Raw genomic sequence first — 14,118 nt, 5'->3', positions numbered from 1 at the left:
TTTGACCATAATGATGTCTTAGCCATGGACAATCAAGGATCTAAAAGGAAACCCAGACGAGAGTTCACATCCATTGGAATGACCTACAATGCTGCTTTCGATCGTCTCTATGATCGAGGATTAATCAAACCTATTGGCCCTACCGAGGATCCAACACCAGAAAATCGATATTTGAGATGGAATCCAAATTCCTATTGCAAGTACCATCGAGGAAACGGTCATACCACTGATGAATGCTACAGGTTTAAAAATCTCATTCAAGACCTCATAGAAGCAAACAAGGTCCCATTGCCTCTAGCTAGCGAGAAGACTGGGTGATGATAAAGCAAATGACATAAGACAAGAGGCGAGCTGCAACGACAAGATTTCATGGCCTCTTTTTCTATTTCTTTTTCATTTTTTTCCTTTCCCCAATAAGTCTAGCATAGGCACCTTTTCCTTTCCTTAGATTAATTTCGTAGATTCTTTATTTTCTTTTAATAACATGAGCATTTATTTTCTTGCATATGATCATCACATTGCATTGCATTAAAAATAAAAAAATCCGTGTCGAATTAAGCACAAGGTATACCAATGATTTGAGGCACCCCTTGTAGCCACATCATATCTCCTTTCACCTTTCGAATATGCAATCCTTTCTTCATAAACCACTTTGAGCCTCGTCTAACGATAGACCCTTCTTTTTTCAACCTACATCTACCTAACCTTGGGATGGGATGGTGTGCAACTTGTGCAATTCTAAAAAGCTTGAGTGATTTCAAAATATCAAAATAAATAGCAAAAATAAGCAAGCAAAAATAAATAAAAGTGTACAAAAGGTCAAGTGTTCCAATGTCTTTGATACGAAAATATCTTTGATATGAACACGTCTCAGATTGCGTCTCTTATCGAGTGCTCGGTACCGTGCTTGAGAAACATGAATGCCAAGTGAGTGATAGACCGTATAATCGAGATTGCCCAGGCTTATAAAAATAAAATAGATGCTAAAGCAAAAGATAAAAAAAAAAGAGCTAAAAAAGAGTAGAAACTCAAGCATAAAAATATAAAGATTCAAAAGCGAGGTTGCACACCTTGGGGGCTTATCTAGGGTCTTGAACCTTTATCCCCTTCTTCTTCAAACCTTTAGCCTAACAACGTTACAACCCTTAAAAAGACTTTTTTGAGGTATACACACTTGTGCGAGGTTTGGCTAGAGCTACGTTTGGCCTGATTCCTAACGGATACGTAGGCAACCTCACATCGAGGTGCGGTCGTAATAAACATGCATTCATATTCACATTCACACACATGCACCATGATCATATCAAGGATTCCCTACGCTCATCCCTATTTACTTAGAGCTAGACTTGGGGGCTTGATTCTTATATCATTAGCTTACCTAGCCTAAGAGTCACCACCATTTGACTCTTTTAAAATATATTTCTCCACACACTTAGCCCTTGCGGCCTAGCTTTAGTGTCACTATCACACACTGCACAGATACATGACCAAATACACTTCCCTTAGGAACCCTTTGTCATGAAATCTTAATACAACGCTGAAGCATGCCTTGTCATATCAACATCACTCATCAATCATAATCATCATTGCATCGAAATATGAAGTGCTTAGCCTCCGTGCCTAAGTTACCCAAATGCTTTCATCATTGAGTCAACAATTGAGACAGCCTAGGATGAATTAATCCTTGCACCTTGAGAGACAGTATCAAATGACATTTGACTGAGCTCATTCAACATGCACCTTCAAAACTTCGATTCTTTTTTCGCGTCTTTCTTTTTCGGGAGAAATTCGGTACCCTCCACAAAAATCACAGATAATTTTTGCTTTTTTGCTTTTTTGCATTTTCGAGTCGCACGAGTCATGTTCACATTGAGTCATGTTGTGTCATATCACTTTGATTTGAGTCTAACACATGTGTCAAACAGTTTGAGTCGAGTCAACCTCGAGTCAGTCGATCATAGAGAGTCAAGTTTATACTTTGAGTCGTGTCAAGTCGATGAGTCAAGCAACGCTAAACCTTAGGTCAACCCTAAGATGGCTAAAAACATTGACAAAGTTCTATAGTAAAAAATAAATACAGGTGCAGCAGAACAGGGAAGACCCTACTCCAGCGCCTGGCACCAAAGATATCTCAGCAGCAATAGAGCTCGAAGCCTCTCAGAAAGGTGATTTCGGCCTCATACGGCGATTTCGGGTTCCTTGGTACGCCAGTTAGCCCCTATAAGAAATTTGACATGATTGAGTAGTCGATTTGATTACAGTCTAAGTGATCGACTTGACGAAAGATCGTCTCACTTAGCTTAAGCGCCTAAGTATTGGCTCATTACAAGCACCAAAGCATCGGTTCAAAAGCAAGCACTCAAACGACAATGTTTCCAAATATGGATTGTCGCGCATTCTTATTAAACGACAAAGTTTTCCAAAAATTGGATTGTCATCCCTAACTAACAATATTTCCAAAAATGGATTGTCATGCAACGACAATTTTTCCAAGATTGGATTGTCATCTCTGGCAAAGTTTCCAAGCGTGGATTGTCGTGCTCCTCCTTTGTTTGGCAAGTTTTTCCAAGTTTGGATTGTCATACATTCGTCGGCTCGTTGGCAAGTTTTCCGAGATTGGATTGTCATGCACCTAGTTCCCTACGGCAAAATTTCCCAAAGGATTGTTGTAGGTCTCTATTCATCATAAATTTCGGCAAAGGTTCCTCAACGTGGATTATCATTCATTTCAGCAAGTGGCAAATTTTCTCGAAGAGGATTATCGGTCGACTCTTTTTTGCAAATGTTTCAAGACGCGGATTGTCAATAGTGGCAATATTTTCCCAAAAGGATTGTCGCATAGCGTTGGCAAATTTCCAAGATTGATTGCTTTCAAGAGTTATATTCCAAGATGTGGATTGTCGATCGTAGCAAAGTTCTTATGAAAGATTGTTACGAAGCATTGGCAACTTTTCCAAAAATTGGATTTTGGAAAATTTTCCGAGATACGGATTGTCGCTTCATCGTGGCAACATTTCCAAGGATGGATTGTTACGAAGCATTGACAACTTTCCCTAAATCGGATTGTCATACGTCATACAAGAGTTGTGTTGGCAACTATTCCCAAAGAAAAGAGGATTGTCATCACAGCAAAAGCACCGACATATTGGTTCACAAACAACTGAGGATTGTTTCAAGAGAAGCAATCTTCGATAGTATTCCCTTGGACGTGGAATACTATCATAGCGGAGGAGGAACGTTTCAGGAGAAGCAATCTTCTAATTTGGAAGCAGTTACAGGCGTGGCGGTTTTCAAGCGGGATGGCATTCTCTAGCTTGCAGAAGGTCATCAAAACAGCAAGGATACAGTAAAGCGGCAGCAATCGGTTACTTTCAGAGACGTGTGCTCGACGGTGCAAGATACGCGTTTCTTAACTCTTTTATCTGTTTAACTAACGTTAGTTTGCAGGTATCGGCGTTACAAGAGTGGTTTAGGATCGCAGAACGTTCTAAATCATTCTCTGTCCCTATCAATACTTTGAATTTTGTTTTCGAAACTTGTGTTTCTCCAAACTCAGTCAAAGTGGGGGCTTCTGTAGACACCCATTTGTGTCTCCCTAAAACCAAACCCAGTGATGAGTACCTTTCACGTCGAATCATAATCGAATGAAACGAAAGTGTGGAAAGGTCTAGTGTTGCGGAAAGTTTTTATTTCTTTTCTCTTCTCTCTGTTTTTGAAAACTTATTTTAAGAAAACAGCCAATCCAGTTTGGTTGGTCCATGATATGGGTCCAATAGTAGTGTAGTTGGATGGGGCTTGCAAAGACCTTTCCAACGATATATTATAAGCCCAATTCCGATGAATAATGAGGAAGTTATGGCCAATTTACCAAACTGGACCCGGTTTGAGCTTTATGTACGGCCCAATGATCTAGGGGAGGGCCTAATATGATTTATCATTCCTAATGCAATTAGGAATGGTTTTAGTCTTCTAGATTCTTCTAGAAGGTTCTTTTCATTCCTAATTCAATTAGCATTGATAAATTGACTTTTGTTGACTTTTCAGAGTTTTAATCAAAATCAAATAGCATTTTCGAGGAAATTATATTATTTTATCCTCCAGTACGGTAAACTTATCGGATTTTCGAAAACGCGTTGGTATCAGGCTTGGCGCCTAACCCCAGGCCTTGGCACCTGGAACCAGGCCTGGCGCCTAGCGCTAGCCATTGGCGCCTGGCGCTAGTGTTGGTGCCTGGCGCCAGCTCTGTTTTCTGAGCGTCAGACTCTGTTTTGTTTAATTTATCTTTTTGGCTGATTTTCTTTATAAATATCGTATTAAAAACTCCGTTTTCATTCACCATTCATCATCAATTATCATCTACATTCATTCATTCATTCATCACTTATTCTCTCTTAATCATTCACCAATTCTCACGATTTCTCATCAACAATCAAGTTTTCATTCATTCTCTAATTCTCTCTTAATTCTTACTTTTCTTTTCACATACAAAATTCCGCATTCACAAGATCTAGATACACCTATCCATATTCGAAGTTGCCTTCGCCCTAGACGTGAAAGGTTTAATTTCTGAGGGTTTGGTCCCAAATCTCTCTTTCAATTATTTAATTTAATTGTATTGTTTATTATTTTCCTTGAAGTTACTAACGTGTGTATTTTGTAATTAGAAAGAGGTACGAGGCATCAAAGTAAGTACTTTTAATGGTTTTTTTTATTGATATTATGATGTAGAAATCATGTTTATATTGTTGTATGATATTCCTAGTATCATGTCTAGGGTATTTTTAATATTAAATATGATTGTTGCGATGCTTCCTATGTTCTTCCTAATTTTTATTCATGTTAGCATCATGTTAGGGCTAAAGATTTGATTTTTATTGCTTAGTGACATGCTAGGGTTTGTTATTAATCTTGTTAGTATCATGCCTAGGATCTTGCTATTTTTATTATGCTTTAATATTAACATGAACATGATTATGATTATAATTGTTATAATTTATGATGATTATGAATATTATTATTATTTTGATGATGATTACTTTATTTATGATTATTATTATTATTATTATATTTATTATTTATTATGTTGCTTGATTATTTATTGTTATTGCTTGATCACGCCTTTTATTGCATGTTTAAAGGGAATTTGATACTTGTAATCACACTTAATAAGATAATTAATAATCTTGTTAGGGTTAATTTGATTATAATTTCAAGTGATCGCCAATAATAGTTTATTTGTGCATTATATTCAACCAACATAGATAAACAGGTTTAGGGTTAATCCTATTGATTGCATGTTAATTAAAAAGCGCACATGAATACGATCAGAATAAAGTAGAGGCCTATTATTAGGGCAGGTTCAATCTCTTTTAGGTTGGATTTGTACCTTCATCCCCGAACCTTTATTTGGTTCTAGACCTTATGGAGTTGACGATCTCTTGGATCGTTAAGGGGTGTAACCTTCATCCTGTGAACGGTTTACAAGTTCCTAAAACTTGTTGGCGACTCTTTTGCTCTATCTTCTTCCCTTTTGGACGCCACCGTACTTTAGTGTATGATCACAGTGGGGTTCAAGCTAGTGGGATTTTAAAGGCTTGAAATTATTCCCTACAGATAGCCTTGATGAACTTATGGTGGTTGAGTTGATTGATAAGGATACAGGGGTATGGGATGTGGCAAAGATTAATTCTCACTTCTACCCTAAAGATGTGAGACGTATTTATGGGATCCCCCTTAGTAAGAGAGTTCTAGGGGATGAGAGATTTTGGTGTCCAACAAATAATGGAATGTATTTCATTAAATTGGGGTATTGGCTGGGTAGATTGCGCCATATAAGAGGGTGGGAGCTGCAATTCGGGGACAGTGGTACAAAAGTCTAGAAGCTTGTTTAGGGAATGAATGGTCCCCCAAAATTATGCCACTTCCTTTGGCGTGCCTGTTCTGCTTCATTAGCAACTTTGGACAGATTGAGGTATCGACATGTTAGAGAGAATAGTGAATGCGAGCTTTGCCATAGTGCTCGAGAATCAATCTGTCATGCTATTTTTGAATGCACACATGTAAGCCACATTTGGGACCATTATCTTTTCCGTGCTATATTAATGGATGTCCCTATGTCTTCCTTTCAAGAAATTTTCTTATGGATGAGAACCAAACTCAGTAAAAATAAGTTGCTTACTTTTTCTGCAATGGCTTGGGCTGTGTGGTCTTACCGTAATTCTGTGGTCTTCAATAATCCAAGGAGATGCGTTTTAAGTGGTGTGTTGGGTTTCTTGCAGCTGGGAAGTGAGTACGGAAAAAAATAATGCTACTGTGGTGTGTGTTCGGGCTGGTTTTGTGGCGTCTAGAAGCAGCTGGTAGCCTCCTGCGGAAGGTGGTGTGAAGGTGAACACAGATGCAGCGATTATAGTAGGGGTTGGAGTGGGATTAGGGGCTGTAATTCGTGATGGAGAGCAGAAGCTCATTGCTGTTGGAGTGAAGAGATGTGAAGGGGAGCTTCTAGTGAACCTTGCAAAAGCCCTGGCTGCAATATGGAGGCTGCTCTTAGCCCTACAGCTCGACTTCAGCAAGGTAGAACTGGAAGGGGATGCTCTTCTTGTGGTGAATGCTGTGAACCAGGGGCAGATTGGTCGATCTCCAATTGATCATGTCTTTGAAGATATTATTGAAGCTAGAAATAGCCTCGTTAGTTTTAATTTTAGCCATGTCAAGCGTCGTGGTAATAGCGTTGCACACTTTGCTGCTAGATTATCCCCCCTAGTGGATCGGAGCATGTATTCCTTAACTCGTTTCCCCAAGGTATTTTGGCCTTGGCAGACCTTGATTTCGATTAATTAATAAAAGTCTGATCCTTACATATTTTTAAAAAATAAAAAAGCCTTTTATCTCATAGTTGACTGCGACATTCAGAGGAGAATGCAGTAATAATGCTTTCATGATGAAGTAATAATGCATTAAAAACTCATTAAGAATCTTTTGCAACACCAAAATAAATATAGAATTGATTTATATGTTAAAAAACGGATGGAGAATTCAAAACACGGAATATCTTTCTTAATTAGAGCAATAACCAACAGAATTGATATGTAAAAGATGTTACCTCACGTCCTTGTATGAATAAAAAAAATTAGAGTAACGGCGGTTAATACCGTTAGACATTAATGACTAATATGCCACGTGGCAGCCTCTAATTGGTGGTTGTAATATTATTTAATTAATTATTAAAAAAAACTTTTAAAATACAAAAAAAAAAAAAAAAAAAAACCGCACCACCCAAGACCCACCCCACCCCAACGCCCCACCACAACCCCAGCCCCTGTCAGACGAACCCAATCCCCTCTCCCTCCGTTTCCCCTTCCCTTAAACCCCTTCCCATCCCTCGAAAAACCCCCCCTCCTTCGCGGTCGGCGTCCAAACCCCCTTCCCGACGCGGCATACCTTTTTCGCCCCACCCCCCGCCATGCCCAACCCCTTCCCCCCTTAAACCACCAACAAAAAAACCCAAATCAAAACTCTAGATTTCAATTTGGGGTTTTTTCGATTAGGAGGTTTAAGGGGTTTTTGGGTGGCGGTTTAGGGTGGAAATGGGGTGGGGATGGCGGGGGGTAGGGTGAAAAAGGTTCGTCGGCTCCGGGGAGGGGGTTTGGACGCCAACCGCGAAGGAGGGGGGTTTTTCGAAGGATGGGGAGTGGTTTTTAGGGAGGATTTCGGGTGTCGTAGGGTAAGGGGGTAGGGGAGGGTGTGTCGAGGGTGGGCGGGCTGGCCTCGCCGGCGGATAGGGACCACCGGCGCCGGTTCCGGTTAGGGGTAGGGGGACCACCGGCGCCGGCGGGCCGCTGGCAAGGGGTTGGTTTGGTAGGGGAGGGGGTGGCTAGGGGTGGGTTTAATTTTTTTTTTGTTTTTTTATAATAATTAAGTAATTAATTAAATTAATTGATTAATTAATTAAAAGAGAACCAATTGCAGCATGCCACGTGGCATAATTAACCTTAATGACTAACGGAATTAACCATCGTTAGTCATTAAGGGCATTTGGTGACATTTTTGTGAAACTCAAGTGTATACGGTGAATTTAAAAATTTGCATGGGTATATAATGAATAAAAAAAATAACTCAGGGGCATTTGGTGAAATTTCCGATTAAGCAATTGATTCGATAAACAACTGATAAAATCCAAATAATCCTTATTTGCTTCTCCATAATCTATCTGACATTACTTGCATAAATAACAACTTCCAGAAACTTGCAGAATCAACAAATTGACAAATTTAGAGCACTACAAACGTGCTGGAACAAATGGACAAAAAAATAAAAAAAAATTGACAAAAGAATTGACAAATTTAGAGAAATAATAACATGCGGTAACAAATTGAAAAACAAATCAACAAATTGACAAAAACTCAACAAATTTAGAGCAGGGATTTCGACAATCAACAAATTCTTACAAAATCAATAGCATAATAACATAGTCTTGAGCCAAAATTTATCAAAATTTGGAGATACTTGAACGACTACTTACAATCTGACCGACTTTGAGCAATGATTTGGAGCAACAATGTGCGAAATCTGAACGTCTATTTGAAGTGAAGAATTTGAGTAGCAATTTGTGTGAAACAGAGAGATGAATTAGGGTTCATACATTGTTGCTGGTGAATAAGTTAAGAGAGAAAACATTTAATTTTTTATGCCTTTTTGTTTTGATAGAGAAAACGTTTAAAAACCTTTGTTTTATTTTATTTCAATATTTATTGACTAACGAGGGCAAAAATGGAATTCTCCCTCTTTCCTATTGACTAACGACGGTGAAAATGGAATTCGTCCTCTTTGCTTTGAAATAGAGGACAAAAATTAAATTGGCCCTCTTTGCTTTGAAACAGAAAGACGAAAGTAAATTTCGCCCTCTTTGCTTTGTAATAAAAGAGTGATTATAAGTTCGCCCTCCTTGATAGAAACTAACAAGGCAAAGTACAACTCTCCCTCCTTGATTGATTTATGTCGCCCTCTTTGATATTTTTTCTTGTAGTGTATGTTAGTCGGTTAGTATTAGTTTTCTCCATCCATTCCGACCTGACGACCTAGCTTAGGCATTAGAGAGCACCTATGTATTACTATTCCTAGTGGTTCAACTCTTAATTAACCCCTATACTTTTATTAGGGTAGTTAAGTAGTATAAATTTTGTTAGATCGTAAGAGGTTAGTCTTCAGCCTAATTTTTTTTTTAATGTCAAATTCAAAGTGAATTTAGTGAAATTATTTCATTTTGCAAGAAAAAGAACATATACGCTGTGTTTGGATAGAATTTTTTTAGAAGGAAATGGAGGCGAAGGAAGATGAAGGAAGGGGAGGGGTGAAAGAAAAAAAAATCCCTTTTTTGGAAAACGGAGAAAATGAAGGAAGAGAGAGTGAGGGAATTTTCTTTTTCTTGTTCTTGTTAAGTTTGCCCATGGCTGAATTAATTTTTTGTTCTTGAGATAATATAAATAGGTTTTTTTTTTCAAAATCGATAATTCACATATCAAAATTTCAAAATATAAATGCTTTAAATATAAAATTTCCAAATTCAATAAAATATGGAAATCAATTTCCTGTTAATTTCTAAAACGAAATTTTCAGAAAATTGATTTTTGAAAATTAAAACCAAAATTTTAGAAAATTGATTTTCGAAAATGAAAACAAAATCTTCTGAATGCTGGATTTAGAAAAAGAACACATTTTCTAAAAATATAGTTCGTATTTCCTAATATGATTATATCAAAACCTTTTTTTCCCCGGAAAATCAATTTATAAAGAACCAAAATTCTTTTTCGAAACTTGATGATGAAAATAAAAATCGGATTTCGTGAAAAATTGCTTTTGTAAATTAAAACCAAAAATTTTGTATCTCAAGTTTTAACATTTGAAATTTTTATACTAAAAAAACAATTTTAGAAAACATAATTTCTTAAAATTGAATATGGCAGTGAAGGGTGGTGGACATGGCGGCAGAAGCTGACGAGGCTTGTGGTGAAGGCGTCAAACGGTAGACGTTGAAGGAAGTAGAGTTTTCCTTCCAAATCTTCTCTAATTTGGAAAGATTTTTTTCTTAATTGTGGAAGGAAATAATTTCCTTCCATTTCTCTTCCTCCTAATTCCCTCACCTTCTTTTTTGCTATCCAAATGGAGGAAAACTCATCTCTTCCTTTCCCTCCCCTTCCCTTCCCTCCATTACTCTCCATCCCAACAAGCTCGTAATGAGAAAAGTAAGTAAGTCATCGTAGGTGAGACAAACACATTTCAATAATGGCATACCATATCCAAATAAGGAAGTGTGTAAAAATATTTTAAAACCATTAGATGAGAGAAGTGTGTCAATTATTCTAAAATGGCCAAAAGAGTGAATTATATCAAATTGTCAATTATTTTGAAATAGGAGTACATAAGTCTTTATCTGTCTCTAAGTTATTGCAAAGAGAATCAACTAGTGAAACTCAAATTTTTATATGTGGCTTATTGTACCATGCGGCAGGGGTTACTTGAGTTTTTTTGGTCAAGGGTTACTTGAGTTTCTCGGTCAGGGGTTACTTGAGTTTTACGGGGTTATTTGAGTTTTTCGATTAGGGGTTACTCGAGTTTCCGGGGTTTACCTGAGTTTCTCGGTTAGGAGTTACTCGAGTTTTTCGGTCAGGGGTTACTCGAGTTTCTTGGTCAGGTATTAGTCGAGTCACAATTTTTTGTATGCGGCCTAACCGAAAGACTCGAGTTATCCTGACTGAGTAACCCTTAATCGAGTGAACCCCTCGAGTAACCCCTGTCTGAATCCCTCAATTAACCCCTGACCAAGTAAATCGAGTAACCCCTCAGTGAAAAACTCAGGTAACCCCTAAAAAAAAAAACTCAAGTAACCCGCGCCGTATGATGTGACCTGCTGGACCGAAAAATTACTGCTAATGAAATATACCACTAATGAAATATACAAGTGATTTCTTTTCACAATTGACCAAAAGTCCAAAACTGCTCCTACAAATATCATTACTATTTCCTTCTGTAATTGTTTCTATTCCACTATGTTTCCAAAAACAATAAGTTACCCTTCTAAATCTTAACCCAATACTCCAATAGTACTCATAACTTCAAAAATATCCCTGTCTACAAGCATATTTGGAAATGAAAACAATATAAACCAAATCCTCTGCAAAGGGATGAACTCGAACGTGCACTTGTAGACAATTAAGTACCGCACTTTCAATGGATAAAAGTTGAAGCAATCGTTTATGATACTAAACGCACAGTATCTGCAAGCTCTACGTGACCCTCCTTCAATCTATCATTCTCATTGAACAAACACTCGATTTCCTCAAGTGTCTTTCCTTTTGTCTCTGGAATAACCTTATGGACAAAGACAACCGAGATTGCTGATAATGCAGAAAAGATGAAGAAAGTTCCAGGCACAGAAATAGCACTGGAAAGAGACAAGAAGGATAAGCTGACAAGCCCACTGCAAACCCTGTTAGCTGCAAAACCAACAGCAACTGCTTGAGCTCGTATCCGCAAGGGATAAATCTCCGAAGTCAAAACCCAGCATATCGGACCTATCCCTACAGAGAAGAAGGCTACATCACCACAAATAAATAATATTGCCAATGCAATCCCAACTGGTCCTTTCCCCATGAATGGCAAACTAAGTGTTATACAGAACAAGCAAACCGTTATCCCAATTGTGCTCATGTACAATAACGGCTTCCTACCCACTCTGTCAATTAAGAAAAGAGCAACTAGTATAGCAGCTGTTTTAGTAACTCCTACAGCAACTGTTGCTGCTAACAACTGAGAGTTACCCTCAATCCCGGCTGTCTTAAGAATTGTTGGACTGTAATAAACTAAAGCATCTATTCCTGTAATTTGCTGGAAACATTGTAATCCAACACCTGCAGCAAGCATTTTATAAACTGCTGGACTAGGCCTTACAATTTCACGCCAAACAGCTTTCTCCTCAAGGTTCATGGATTTTGCTTTGCTTGCAGTTTGTAGGATGTCATCAAGTCTATCCGCCACTTCCTTTTCATCGCCTATAGTGTTCATTAAAATTGTTCTTGCTTCATCAACTCTATTCTGAAGAACAAGCCACCGTGGTGATTCTGGGATTACAAAGAGTGCAAAGCCTATTATTACAGAAGGAAGAATCCCTAAAGCAAGCATTACCCTCCAGTTAATATTTGCAGGTAGACCGGAAAATGCATAATTTGAGACATAACCGAGAAGAATTCCGATGTTAATGCAGATCTCAGGAAATGTTGTGAGAAATCCTCTTGAAATAGCAGGTGATATCTCAGCTATGTAAACACCCATGATGGTTGCTCCAAACCCAATACCAATTCCTGATAGAAGCCTTCCAACCATTAGAATTCGGAAGGAATAAGCAATTGTCATTATTAAACCTCCTAATTGAAATATGATTGCTCCTATAGCCATCGTCCATTTCCTTCCGATAGCATCTGATGTTCTTCCTCCTGCAAGGCTACCAATCAGGGAAACAATGCTTAAACATCCGACTAGTACTTCTTGCTGCACCTCAGTTATCTTCAAGTCCTCCTGGATAAATATGATTGCTCCGCTCATCACACCAACATCTGCATAAACAAAGAGCCTCAGTTGATATGACTTCAATTACAGACAGAAAAACTAAAAACGGTCCAAAAAATAAATTACTGCCATTTTCCAGACATGATTTTAGGGAAAGTCCAACCTGTTTTTTTGCACTAATATAAGTTTGTTGATTTATATTACGTTTAAAGCGTGATATTACTCTGATAATATTTAAACATTCCAGATTCGGTGAAAAGAAAAGATGTTCCAGGCCAGAAACCTATTCAGCTTATTCCAGAACAAAAACACTGGCAGATGTTATATTATCGAATCTAAATAAATTGTTCTTGAAAATTTAAACCAGTTGATCACTTGAATCTTATACAAAATCATGGATATCGTGTCTTTTCATTTCTATCTGTTATCAATAATAAGATCCAAATCAAGATGAAGGACCATGAATTGTTTCAGTTTACAGTAATTAATTAGTCTGCTGTGGTCAAATAAATTGTTCTTGAAAATTTAAACCAGTTGATCACTTGAATCTTATACAAAATCACGGATATTGTGTCTTTTCATTTCTATCTGTTATCAATAATAAGATCCAAATCAAGATGAAGGACCATGAATTGTTTCAGTTTACAGTAATTAATTAGTCTGCTGTGGTCACCACCACCGTAATCTAATTTGCAATTGAGTGTTTAGAAGCTTAGGACAGGGATTATTTACAAATAAAATTTGCAATAAAATATATTAAAATATTGTAAACTCAGAACATTCATATTTGATTACTAGATTGCTGTGTTTGCATAACCAGGATCCCGATATGTCCAACAGCCATACCAAAAACAATCCAAATCTCAATTACAATATAATTGAATCATTCAAGTCAAACATCAGCAAAGGTTACATACCGTAGCCAAGGAGAATGGAGTTGACAGATGCAAACAACGCACAAGCCATAACATAATTTCTGGTACTCTGTGTGATATCCTTCTCCTGATAGTTGCTTGAAGAATCACTATCAGGCACTCCAACTTCAGCATCCATCCTTTTGTACTTGTTCTTACTTCCCAGATCAATGTTAGACATTTCTGAATTTTCCTTGTCCAACCCCATATCTCCTTTCAGCAGGCTCAGCAATTGCCTTCTGAAGTGCAGGGGTTGGCAAAGCTGAACACGATGCAATCACAAAGCTTTAGGATATTCCTTTTGGTAGCAGCTCTGTTTTGTGTAAGATATTTTAGATGAACAATTTTTTTATTTTCTGTGTTAATATCATTTTTTATTAGTTTTGTTGTAGGAACTAAATAGGTATATTTAAAAATAATCCATGTAATATGCCTGCAACTGCTGATGAAAGATGCAGTAATAATTTTAAAGACATTTCTAAAAGATAGGAGTTTATGGAAGTCATTGAAAATGGATACAACCTGGATAGATATAAAATAATAATGAGAATAGTTTTATAAGAAATAGAACCAGTTGCAGTTTTTGAATTATTTTATTTAGGTCAATAGAGTAATATGACTGGTAACCATATGCATGCACATACTT

At 37.5% G+C, this 14,118-nt stretch overlaps 1 protein-coding gene across 1 annotated transcript; it reads right to left on the bottom strand.

Annotated features, from left to right (window-relative positions):
• Positions 1–10,998: 10,998 nt before the first annotated feature.
• LOC145559724 (putative polyol transporter 4) lies at positions 10,999–13,680 on the bottom strand. The gene is made up of 2 exons (XM_081621061.1): positions 13,476–13,680; positions 10,999–12,605 (listed from the first exon to the last, which is right to left on the bottom strand). The coding sequence occupies exons 1-2, from the start codon at positions 13,678–13,680 to the stop codon at positions 11,248–11,250; spliced, it is 1,563 nt and encodes a 520-aa protein (XP_081477187.1). The 3' UTR covers positions 10,999–11,247.
• Positions 13,681–14,118: the final 438 nt, after the last annotated feature.

This window comes from Chenopodium album, chromosome 9 (assembly GCF_948465745.1).
Source record: "Chenopodium album chromosome 9, dcCheAlbu1.1, whole genome shotgun sequence".
Taxonomy (NCBI): domain Eukaryota; kingdom Viridiplantae; phylum Streptophyta; class Magnoliopsida; order Caryophyllales; family Amaranthaceae; genus Chenopodium; species Chenopodium album.
This window is presented reverse-complemented; position numbering and strand designations above follow the sequence as displayed.

Excerpts from the sequence above, each read along its gene's own strand:
- LOC145559724 (XM_081621061.1), bottom strand. The coding sequence starts at position 13,680 with ATGGGGTTGGACAAGGAAAATTCAGAAATGTCTAACATTGATCTGGGA. Across the intron at positions 12,606-13,475 it reads CTCCATTCTCCTTGGCTACG|ATGTTGGTGTGATGAGCGGA; the intron begins GTATGTAACCTT and ends TTGTTTATGCAG.